General features: G+C 43.0%; 1 protein-coding gene across 3 annotated transcripts; it reads right to left on the minus strand.

Moving 5' to 3' along the window:
• Positions 1 to 213: 213 nt before the first annotated feature.
• Positions 214 to 6,949, minus strand: LOC115111462 (phosphatidylinositol 4-phosphate 5-kinase-like protein 1). Of its 3 annotated transcripts, none has more exons than XM_029637522.2 (11): positions 6,868 to 6,949; positions 6,693 to 6,752; positions 5,788 to 5,976; positions 2,592 to 2,642; positions 2,291 to 2,445; positions 2,045 to 2,169; positions 1,917 to 1,951; positions 1,783 to 1,838; positions 1,589 to 1,698; positions 1,250 to 1,412; positions 214 to 1,037 (listed from the first exon to the last, which is right to left on the minus strand). In XM_029637522.2, exons 3-11 carry the CDS (start codon positions 5,974 to 5,976, stop codon positions 599 to 601), a joined length of 1,323 nt encoding a protein of 440 aa, XP_029493382.1. In that variant the 5' UTR covers positions 6,693 to 6,752; positions 6,868 to 6,949; the 3' UTR covers positions 214 to 598. The 3 variants fall into 3 exon arrangements, with proteins under 3 accessions (XP_029493382.1, XP_064867570.1, XP_029493380.2); XM_065011498.1 differs by having other exon boundaries at positions 5,788 to 5,992; XM_029637520.2 differs by lacking the exons at positions 6,693 to 6,752; positions 6,868 to 6,949 and having other exon boundaries at positions 5,773 to 5,855.
• Between the last annotated feature and the right edge of the window lie 4,409 nt (positions 6,950 to 11,358).

The raw sequence follows: 11,358 nt of genomic DNA on the forward strand, positions 1-11,358 counted from the left end.
ACCCATACTACAAGTTATGCAGCGTATGGTTTATTATGCAGTGACAGGTTTTTATTATTGATTCTGTATTCACGACTAATTGCAAGAAAATGTCATACATATTCGTGCATGATTGTTTTCTGAGAAACTTGGCACATAATTGTTTGGGTAAAATATATCTTCAGTGAAATTCCTGTTGGTAATTGATTTATATAAACACACAGAATACCATAATAATATGAACAAATTTAATAACAAGTATAAACTGGATGGTTTGAGCCCTGAATACTGAATGGCTGACATACAATGGGTATGACAACACTTTTCTTTTTACTGCTCTAATTACGTTGGTAACCAGTTTCAAATAGCAATAAGGCACCCTGGGGGCTTGTGGTATATGGCCAATATAAGAGCTGTATCCAGGCACTCCGCGTATGCCTTATTGCTTAATTAAATTGTGTGTGTTGTATCTGTATTTTGAAATAGGCTACCACCACTACAACATAAGCTGTGGTGCCACCTATTGTTCATACTGTTACCTACAAAAACAGGGGGGGAAAATGCCCAGATTATCTAGATAGATGGCTAGATGCATTTCTAGAGACACAGTGTCCCCGTTTTACTTGGTGTGGTCCTTTACCCACCGGCACAACCTCTGGGAGTAGGTAGCTGGGCTGACAGTGGAGAAGGCTCTGCCAGGGAAGCGCACACTCTTCCACAGGTTCTCCAGCCTTTTCTTCAAACCGTACACAGTAAAAATGTCTACAATACCCACAAAGTAGCGCAGCTCTGGCCCATCTATGACATGCACGGAGTTCTTGAAATTAGGCAGCAGCCTACGGTGATGAGCATGGAACTCATGGAGTCCTGCATCTGTACGGTTTACAGAGGGCAGGTTTATCTCCTGGCAGTGGATTGAATGGCCAGAGTGCTCCCCTGTGTCCTGGACGTGGTCTGGCCCACTGTCTATTGTATCTGATGCCAGTCGAAAAGAGTCTCCCCCCAAAAATGGAATAGTGGGATGATCTTCCTCTGTGGGACTGTCTTGGGCCATGGACCTGCAGAGGAAAGAGCATGTAAGAACTGATTAAGAAGAGAGATAACAATCAGCTTACATTAGGATAAGAGTAAAAGCCCTCATTACCAAATGGTCTTCTCACTGTGTTACCTTACATTAGCTGAGCAACAACTGCATGTCTGGAGTGTCCAATAAAGACTACTCCGTAATTTATTTTGCCATACAGTAGATTGTGCGCCACTGAACACCTACTTTTCAGTGCGCACAATAAGGCTACTAAAGGAGTGCTTCCCGTCCAGCTCATCTTTGTGCAAGGGTTGATGGGCCAGCAGAATGCTGTAGTCAAGCACATTGAGGCTACGGAGGAAAGCTGTGTCTATTTCAACCTGATCCACAAGCCAGGAGCTCTTCTGATCTGTCAACACATAATAAACGTTTACTTCTTAGGGGAATGCATGGGTTTTTACCTTTGTGAATGACACTTAATTTCCCTTTCTGTTTTAAGTCATAAGACACAAGGAAACAACAATAAAATATGACTTTCTCCATTCCGTCAGGGGCTGGCAGATATAGGGCATACCAGGCTCTTACCCAGAATGATGTGCTTTCCTTCAAAGTTGTTATCCTTCAGAATCTTTACTGGGCTTCCAGTAGATGCAGGGTCAGTCCACCTACCCACCTCACAGCCCTTAATGTCATATCTAAGAGACAAAGACAAAATTGTCAACACACAATCGAGAAAGAGATTTTTTTAACTACATGACTACATCACAAAAGATTTTCACCTTGTATCAATCCTCTCGTCCGGGTAAAACACACTCTGCATCACAATGAAATACTTCTGAGAAAGATTAAGAGAAGAGTTAAATAGTTTTTTTTTTTTACAGCTGTGTTTGAATGTGTACTTCATTATAATCACCTTTGTTTCATTTGGTACTTGGATACTATGGAGACCTGGAATAAGAAAAGAGCATGCACAGCTGACAAAATGATATGCAACAGGTGACATTGTACCCAATATTTCTTATGTGATATTTTCTATCTCACCCAGGAACCTGACCAACAACGAGTGGGGGTATTTCTCCAAGTGATCCATATATGCCATCAGGTTGGAAAGAAGAAACTTCACCTCCTGCTTATTCTGTGTCTTTAGGAAAAACCTCTTGTCATTCCTTAAGGAGGTTTAAAAAAATAAATTTAAAAAAGGCCTTTTCTGCATGTGCAACTAAAGAGTTGAGATAGAGATCATCAAATAAACACATTTAATCTATGTTGTCCTTCAGTAGGCCTCACGTGAGGAAGAAGTCAGCCTTGCTCTTGGAGTTGCTCATGAACTGTAGATAGCAGCTGTCTGAAGAGAGGGATCTCTTGTACTCCTCCTCATTTATGTCCAGGGAGTACCGCAAACTGGAAAACACCAGTCCTGCAAATGTCTGCATCTCATAGTCCTACAGGGACAGGCAACAGAGGACCATGGATCAAAAAAATATGTCCCACAAAACATTTACTAAAATAGACAGTAAAATTGTCAAGATTGGTTTTCCATGTGAATAGTGATTCAGTGTTATTCATGTGAATATTGTTTAAATAGCACCTTGTGGACTTGAGTCTGCTCCGATTTGTAATATTCAGCAGAAAGTTCATCCTGAGTGAAACAATAAATCAACCCACAATGAAAGGTTTGTCATATGCAACAAAATAAAATCTATGGGTATTTAGCAGATGCTCTTATCTAGAGGGACTTCCAGTTAATGTGTTCATTTTAAGATACTGTAGCTACAGTGCATTCGGAAAGTGTTTAGACACCTTCACTTTTTCCAGTCACGTAAACAGCCTTATTCTAACATGGATTAAATTGTCCCCCCACCCGCTCAATCTACACACAATGCTCCATAATGACAAAGCAAAAATGGGTTAAGAAATGATTGCAAATGCATGCATTTTTGATTTAAAAAACAATATCACATTTACATAAGTATTCAGACACTTTACTCAATACCTTTGTTGAAGCACCTTGGGCAGCAATTACAGTCTCAAGTCTTCTGGGGAGTGAGGCTACAAACTTGGCACACCCGTCTTTGGGGAGTTTCTCCCCCACTTGGGTTGTGCCGTGGCAGAGATCTTTGTGGGCTATACTCGGCCTCGTCTCAGGATGGTAAATTGGTGGTTGAAGATATCCCTCCAGTGGTGTGGGAGCTGTGCTTTGGCAAAGTGGGTGGGGTTATATCCTGCCTGTTTGGCCCTGTCCGGGGGTATCGTCAGATGGGGCCACAGTGTCTCCTGTCCCCTCCTGTCTCAGCCTCCAGTATTTATGCTGCAGTGGTTTATGTGTCAGGGAGCTAGGGTCAGTCTGTTATATCTGGAGTACTTCTCCTGTCTTATCCGGTGTCCTGTGTGAATTTTAGTATGCGCTCTCTAATTCTCTCTCTCGGAGGACCAGAGCCCTAGGACTATGCCTCAGGTTTACTTGGCATGATGACTCCTTGCTGTCCTCAGTCCACCTGGCCGTGCTGCTGCTCCAGTTCCAACTGTTCTGCCTGTGGTTATGGATCCCTGACCTGTTCACCGGACGTGCTACCCGTTTTCAATGCTCTAGAGACAGCAGGAGCGGAGGAGATACTCTTAATGATCGGCTATGAAAAGCCAACTGACATTTACTCCTGAGGTGCTGACTTGCTGCACACTCGACAACTACTGTGATTATTATTATTTGACCATGCTGGTCATTTATGAACATCTTGGCCATGTTCTGTTATAATCTCCACCCGGCACAGCCAGAAGAGGACTGACCACCCCTCATAGCCTGGTTCCTCTCTAGGTTTCTACCTAAGTTTTGGCCTTTCTAGGGAGTTTTTCCTAGCCACCGTGCTTCTACACCTGCATTGCTTGCTGTTCGGGGTTTTAGGCTGAGTTTCTGTACAGCACTTTGAGATATCAGCTGATGTAAGAAGGGCTATATAAATACATTTGATTTCTCCCATTCTTCTCTGCAGATCCTCTCAAGCCGTCAGGTTGGATGGGGAGCGTCGCTGCACAGGCATTTCCAGGTCTCGCCAGAGATGTTCGATCGGGTTCAAGGCCAGGCTCTGGGTGGGCAACTGAAGGACATTCAGAGAAGCCACTCCGGCATTGTCTTAGCTGTGTGCTTAGGGTCGTTGTCTTGTTGGAAGGTGAACCTTCACCCCAGTCTGAGGTCCTGCGCGCTCTGGAGCAGGTTTTCATTAATGATCTCTCTGTACTTTGCTCCGTTCATCTTTCCCTCGATCCTGACTAGTCTCCCAATCCCTGCCACTGAAAAACATCCCCACACCATGATGCTGCCACCACCATGCTTCACCATAGGGATGGTATTGGCCAGGTGATCAGCAGTGCCTGGTTTCCTCCATACGTGACGCTTGGCATTCAGGTCAAAGAGTTCAATCTTGGATTCATCATACCAGAGAATCTGGTTGCTCATGGTCAGAGAGTCTTTCAGGTGCCTTTTGGAAAACTCAGAGCAGCATTACATGCATCTTTTACTGAGGAGTGTCTTCCTTCTGACCACTGGCGTGCTGAAGAGATGGTTGTCCTTCTGGAAGGTTCTCCCATCTCCACAGAGTAACTCTGGAGCACTATCAGAGTGAACATCGGGTTCTTGGTCACCTCCCTGACCAAGACCCTTCTCCCCCGATTGATCAGTTTGGCCGGGCGGCCAGCTCTAGGAAGAGTCTTGGTGGTTCCAAACTTCTTCCATTTAAGAATGATGGAGGACACTGTGTTCTTGGGTACCTTCAATGCTGCAGAAATATTTTGGTACCCTTTCCCAGATCTGTGCCTCGACACAATTCTGCCTCGGAGCTCTCAAACAACTCCTTTTGACCTCATGGCTTGGTTTTTGCTCTGACATGTACTGTCAACTGTGGGACCTTATATAGACAGGTTTGTGCCTTTCCAAATCAATTGGAATTTACCACAGGTGGACTCCAATCAAGTGATGATCGATGGAAACAGGAGGCACCGGAGCTCAATTTCAAGTCTCATAGCGAAGGTTCTCAATACGCATGTAAATAAGCTATTTGTTTTTTAAATGTATAAACATTTCTAAAAACTTGTTTTAGCTTTGTCATTATGGGGTATTGTATGTAAAATAACTTCATACATTTTAGAATAAGGCTGTAATGTAACAAAATGTGGAAAAAGTCAAGGGACCTGAATACTTTCCGAATGCACTGTCGATGGGACAACCACATATCTCAGTCATAGTAAGTAACTGCTACCTCAAAGTAGCTACCAAAGACAGTGCTAGTAGTGGGGAAAGGACAAATACGAGTGTTAGTTCAAAAAAGGCAATCTTATTAAATTGGGGGGGGGGGGGCTGTGGGATTATTAAAGAAACTCTTTGAAAAGGTACTTGCATTGTACTTCGAAGCTTCTCAAATTGTGCACACAAATTAGTGTACATCCCTATTAGTGAGCATTTCTCCTTTGCTAAAATATGCCACACCTGTCAGGTGGATGGATTATCAAGAAGCTGATTAAACAGTATGGTCATTATCTGTCTGTCCCTCCCATGTGAAATCCATAGATTAGGGCCTAATGAATTTATTTCAATTGACTGAACTGTAACTCAGTAAAAATATTTGAAGTTGTTGCATTTACATTTTTTGTTCAGTACATCTGTACAATGCAAGTGCTGTATGTACAGTACTTTTCTCAGAGTTGTGTCAATATAGTAAGTTCCTATGGTATAAAAATGTATTCTGTGCGACAGTTGAAATAGACAATAATATACACACTATAGTTTTACTGACAGGTCCTGGTGTGTCGATGCTGGTCTGTAAGGCAGCATGCAGCCCCTCTTTCATAAGACAGGTGAAGCTGTAGAACTCATGTTCCTGGTTGATTTCAAACAGGCCTAACATTCTCCAGCGCCTCCTCAGACCCCACCACCGCCTCCGCCTTGTTGTCCCAGAGTAACGCTGAACGTTCCTCTTCTCCATCTGACACACACACACACTGAGTGCACAAAACTTGAAGAACACCTTCTTAATATTGAGTTGCACCCCCTTTTTACTTCAAAACAGCCTCAACTCGTCAAGGCATGGACTCTACAATGTGTCGAAAGCGTTCCACAGGGAAGCTGGCCCATGTTGACGCCAATGCTTCCCACAGTTGTGTCAAGTTGGCTGGATGTCCTTTGGGTGGTGGACCATTCTTGATACACAGGAAACTGATGAGCGTGAAAAAAACTGCAGCATTGTAGTTCTTGACACACTCAAACCGATGTGCCTGGCACCTACTAGCATATCCCGTTCAGTGGCACTTCATTCTTTTGTCTTGCCCATTCACCCTCAATGGCACACATACACAATCCATGTCTCAAGGCTTAAACCTCCTTTAACCGGTCTCTTCCCTTTTATCTACATTAATTGAAGTGGATTTAACCGATGACATCAACAAGGGATCATAGCTTACACCTGGTCAGTCTGTTATGGAAAGAGCAGGTGTTCCTAATGTTTTGTACACTGTCTACTGAGTAGCTCAATTTCAAGTTAGACAGGTGTTTTTAATTAGAAGAAATTGTGATTATCCCGTGGCTAAGAAATTCATATTTTTGGGGAGAACATGGACAAATGTATATTCGTTACAACTGTAAGCAATGTCTGAGTGTAACTGGCATGAAAGCTGACAACCACTCTGTCATAAAAGTTCTTACCTTAACCTGGTTTCCTGACGTTGTCCTGTATCTTTGGATGCCGGGCTGCACCAACAATATCTGAATTCAGTGAAAATTAAGAGTCATTATCTTCATATGCGATTGAATAGCATTTGGTTTAGCCATGTATACAAAAAGAAGCACATTTCATGACAATGGTCTATATTCTCTTAACTCTTTCTCCAGCCGAGAGTAGTACCACAGTAAACGGGTTGGACAATATTTTCAGGGTGTATCACACCTGCAGAGGCCTAAAAGGTGTGTGCAATGCAGTGAGGGTGTTTACTTCCTATTGTAGTGATGTAGGCCGTGTTCAAAACAACTGGGAACTTGGAAATCTGCAGTTTCCGACGTGAGTGCGTTCAAGACAATTGGGAACTCGGAAAAAAACTAGCTACAACTGGTGAAATGCTTGTCTGAAGTCTGAAACTCTGGCATCTTTCTAGAGCTAGACCTGAAGATCACTGATGTCAGGATTTTACCTTTGAAAAAAAAAGAGTTCCCAGTTGTCTTGAAAGCACCATTATAGTTCCCCACATTGGACGTGTCATAATACCCATAAAACCTAGTGTTCAAACCCGGAAATGGTTCCAATCATCTTTCTACCATTCATTTTTCACATTGTGACTTTTCCAAACACTTCAAATGAAGTATGTATTTGGTCAAATCAAATGTTATTTGTCACATGCACCGAATACAACAGGTGTAGACCTTACCGTGAAATGATGAATACAACAGGTGTAGATCTTACCGTGAAATGCTTACTTACAAGCCCTAAACTAACAATGCAGTTCAAGGAATAAAGTTAAGAAAATATTTACCAAATAAACTAAAGTAAAAAAGAAAAGAAAAAGTTACACAATAAAATAACAATAACAAGGCTATATACAGGTGGTTCCTGTACCGAGTCCATGTGCTGGGGAGTCCATGTGCTGTTAATGTAAATGTAAAGTCCTGGTGGCCATTTTATAAATTGTTCAGCAGTCTTATGGCTTGGGGGTAGAAGCTGTTAAGGAACCTTTTGGACCTGGACTTGGCACTCCGGAACCGCTTGCCGTGCGGTAGCGGAGAGAACAGTCTGGGTGACTGAAGTCTTTGACAATTTTTGGGGCTTTCCTCTGACACTGCCTAGTATATAGGTCCTGGATGGCTGGAAGCTTGGCCCCAGTGATGTACAGGTCTGTATGCACTACCCTCTGTAGCACCTTACGGTTGGATGTCGAGCAATTGGCATACCAGGCTGTGATGCAACCGGTCAGGATGCTCTTGATGGTGCAGCTGTAGAACTTTTTGAGGATCTGGAGACCCATGTCAAATCTTTTCAGTCTTCTGAGAAGGAAAAGGTGTTGTCATGCCCTCTTCGCGACTTGGTATGTTTGGACCATGATAGTTCGTTGGTGATGTGGACACAAAGGAACTTGAAACTCTCGACCCGCTCCACTACAGCCCCGTCAATGTTAATTGGGGCCTGTTCGGCCTTCCTTTTCTTGTAGTCCACAATTAGCTCCTTTGTCTTGCTCACATTGAGAAACCTCCTCCCTATAGGCTGTCTCATCACTGTCGGTGATCAGGCCTACTGTTGTGTCGTCGGCAAACGTAATGATGGTGTTGGAGTCGTACTTGGCCACGCAGCCGTGGTTGAACTGGGAGTACAGGAGGGGACTAAGTACACACCCCTGAGGGGCCCCCGTGTTAAGGATCAGTGTGGCAGATGTGTTGTTGCCTACCCTTACCACCTGAGGGCGGCCCGTCAGGAAGTCCAGGATCCAGTTGTAGAGGGAGGTGTTTAGTTCCAGGGTCCTTAGCTTAGTGATGAGCTTTGTGTGTACTGTGGTGTTGAACGCTGAGCTGTAGGGTTACCTTGGCATGACGTTTTTAATAACGTGTAATTCTCTCTCGGACAAGGTGAGTTTTATTAATATATTTGCCACAGTATACAAAAAAATAGTTTGACCGCTAATTAGCAACAGAGAAGACCTCTGCTAGACTACAAATTCCTTCAAGAAGCTCCTACACGTCATCTCTAGCCTACACTGTCAGCTACCATTCACCAGCGGATCAGAGACCTTCTGTGCGCAATCCATGATGAATCCATGTGCTGTATTGAAATTATTTGAATAAAGTGTTGAACTTCTTATGTCCCCTTTCTATGTCTTAGCTAGCCACTGACTATACTTTAGCTAGCTAGTTAGCGGAGCAGTAGATCAAAAAAACATTTAGTTTTACTTAGCCTGGATAATTGTTTGTACAGTATGTCAACTTTGGTGTCTAGGTCAGACATTATGGTATTTTTAAAAAGCATTAAAAGGCGAAAATACCATAAGGTTGGCCATGTGGAGAAGTGCAGCTATAGTGAGGGGGTGAGAAGTACTTAAGTAAGGATACTTTAAAGTACTACTTAAGTTTTTTTCGGGGGTATCTGTACTTTACTTTACTATTTAGAATTTTGACAACTTTTACTTTTACTTCACTACATTCCTGAAGAAAATGTTGTACTTTTTACTCCATACATTTTCCCTGACACCCAAAAGTACTCGTTACACTTTGAATGCTTCGCAAGACAGGAAAATGGTCAGATTCAAGCACTTATCAAGAGAACACTTGGTCATCCCTACTGCCTCTGGCCAGGCGGACTCACTTAACACAAATGCATTTTTTGTAAATCATTTTGGAGTGTTGGAGTGTGCCCCTACTTAATATAATTAATTTTAAATGATTTATAGTTTTACTTTTACTTTTGAGCAATTTGAGCAATTACATTTACTTTTGATACTTACGTATATTTAAAACCAAATACTTTTAGACTTTTACTCAAGTAGTATTTTACTGGCTGACTTACACTTTTACTTGAGTAACTTTCTATTAAGGTATCTATACTTTTACTCAAGTACTACAATTGGGTACTTTTCCACCACTGGGTAAGGGCCAGCATGGGATAAAGTTTATCCTGTGTCGGTGAGTGTAGCTATTAAGTTTGAGCATCTTAGCAATTCTATGTGTTCCACACAGCTGTCAATATTCTACAAGGAAAGAGACACTTAATCAATTATATAATCATTAACCAGATGACCCAGTATACCAGACTTAGATGAGTGATAACTCAGTTCTAGAATGTTGTAATTGATGAGAATGAATCAAACAATCTATTGACATTCAGAATTATTGACTTTGTTTTGACAACCAGCCTATATTGTAGTTGCATGACCAGAGCACAGTATTTATTTATCCTGAATGGTACAACTAGCCTATCTGGTTAAATAAAGGTGAAAAAAGTGAATAAAAACATGCATTCACACCGTCTTGATTAATAGGATCATTCCCACTGTATGAATGATATGCCAAGTGATAAAATCCCAAGTTCTCAATTAAGTTTATGGAAAAATGGCACTTGTCCTCATGAAATTTACAGTTGATTCAATATTTTACAGCTGTAATGTCATCAATCAAATCAAACTTTATATTGCACATTTCTTAAAACAAAGGCATTTGAAGGTGTTTAAACTCATGCATTGAAAGGCATGTGGCACTTAACATCCTTCCTCTTGGCAGGTCTCTATAGGTGACCAGGGGATTCTCACTACCACATGTGAATGCCGCCGTGAAGCTCATAAGTGTAGCCATGCTGCATTGGCTATTTATGCGGTTCACAATGTCAGCTGTACAGATGTGGAATGTGAGTGGAGGAAGCCAGCCGTGCCCATCGAGGTGCAATCAGTGGAGGACCTGTACCTGGACAAACACATTTACATTTAACATTTAAGTCATTTAGCAGACGCTCTTATCCAGAGCGACTTACAAATTGGTGCGTTCACCTTATGACATCACTACAAGCCTCTGTCCCTAGAGCCCACAGAGGAGGATCTTCAGTGGCTAAGGAACCGTCTCTGGGGCAGGTTCAGTGGAATTGCATGTATCCTTGAACCTGTCCCAGAACAACTACCATCCCTGTCATCCCTGTCTGTACCGGACATTGTTAAAAAACAAGGGCACCTGGGGCACGCAGGCCTCCTGCCTGGCATGGCGCTTTCGGTGGAGCTGCAAGAGGCTACATGGCAGGCAACAGTTAGACAGCGCAACAACCCAAACTGGCACACCATGAGGTGAGGGAGGTTGACGGCCAGCAATTGGGGAGCAGTGGTTAGGGCCAAGCGCGTTACTCCGTCGCTGCTAAAAAGGGTCCTCAGATCACAGACGTTGGAAGGGGTATTGTGTGTAAAGTGGGGCACAGATAACGAAGAGGAGGGCATCAAGGCATTCAAAATGTCCACAGGGATGGATGTGCAGTAGTCAGGGCTTTGGGTCACAGGGTCTGGTATCCTGGGTGCCTCACCGGAGTGTCGGATGGGCACCACAGCAGTGGTGGAGGCTAAGTGTCCCTATGGTGCAAGGGACATTACCATTGAAGAGGCAGTGAAATCTAAGGATTTTTACATCCAAGAGGAGGGAGGGTCTTACCACCTCCTTGAAGAGCATCCTCACTGAGGTCCAAAGGCAGCTCCACATCACTGGAATGGACACTTGATTATTCGCTGTGTGGATCACCAAAGCCTCTATCACTATCCCCATCCAGCGTGACAACCTCTAGCAGACTCATATTGCTGGACTAGACAGGTTCTGTGCAGTTGGCACTGCAACAGTGAACATCTGTAAATATCTTGTAAATATT

This window comes from Oncorhynchus nerka, linkage group LG27 (assembly GCF_034236695.1).
Source record: "Oncorhynchus nerka isolate Pitt River linkage group LG27, Oner_Uvic_2.0, whole genome shotgun sequence".
Taxonomy (NCBI): domain Eukaryota; kingdom Metazoa; phylum Chordata; class Actinopteri; order Salmoniformes; family Salmonidae; genus Oncorhynchus; species Oncorhynchus nerka.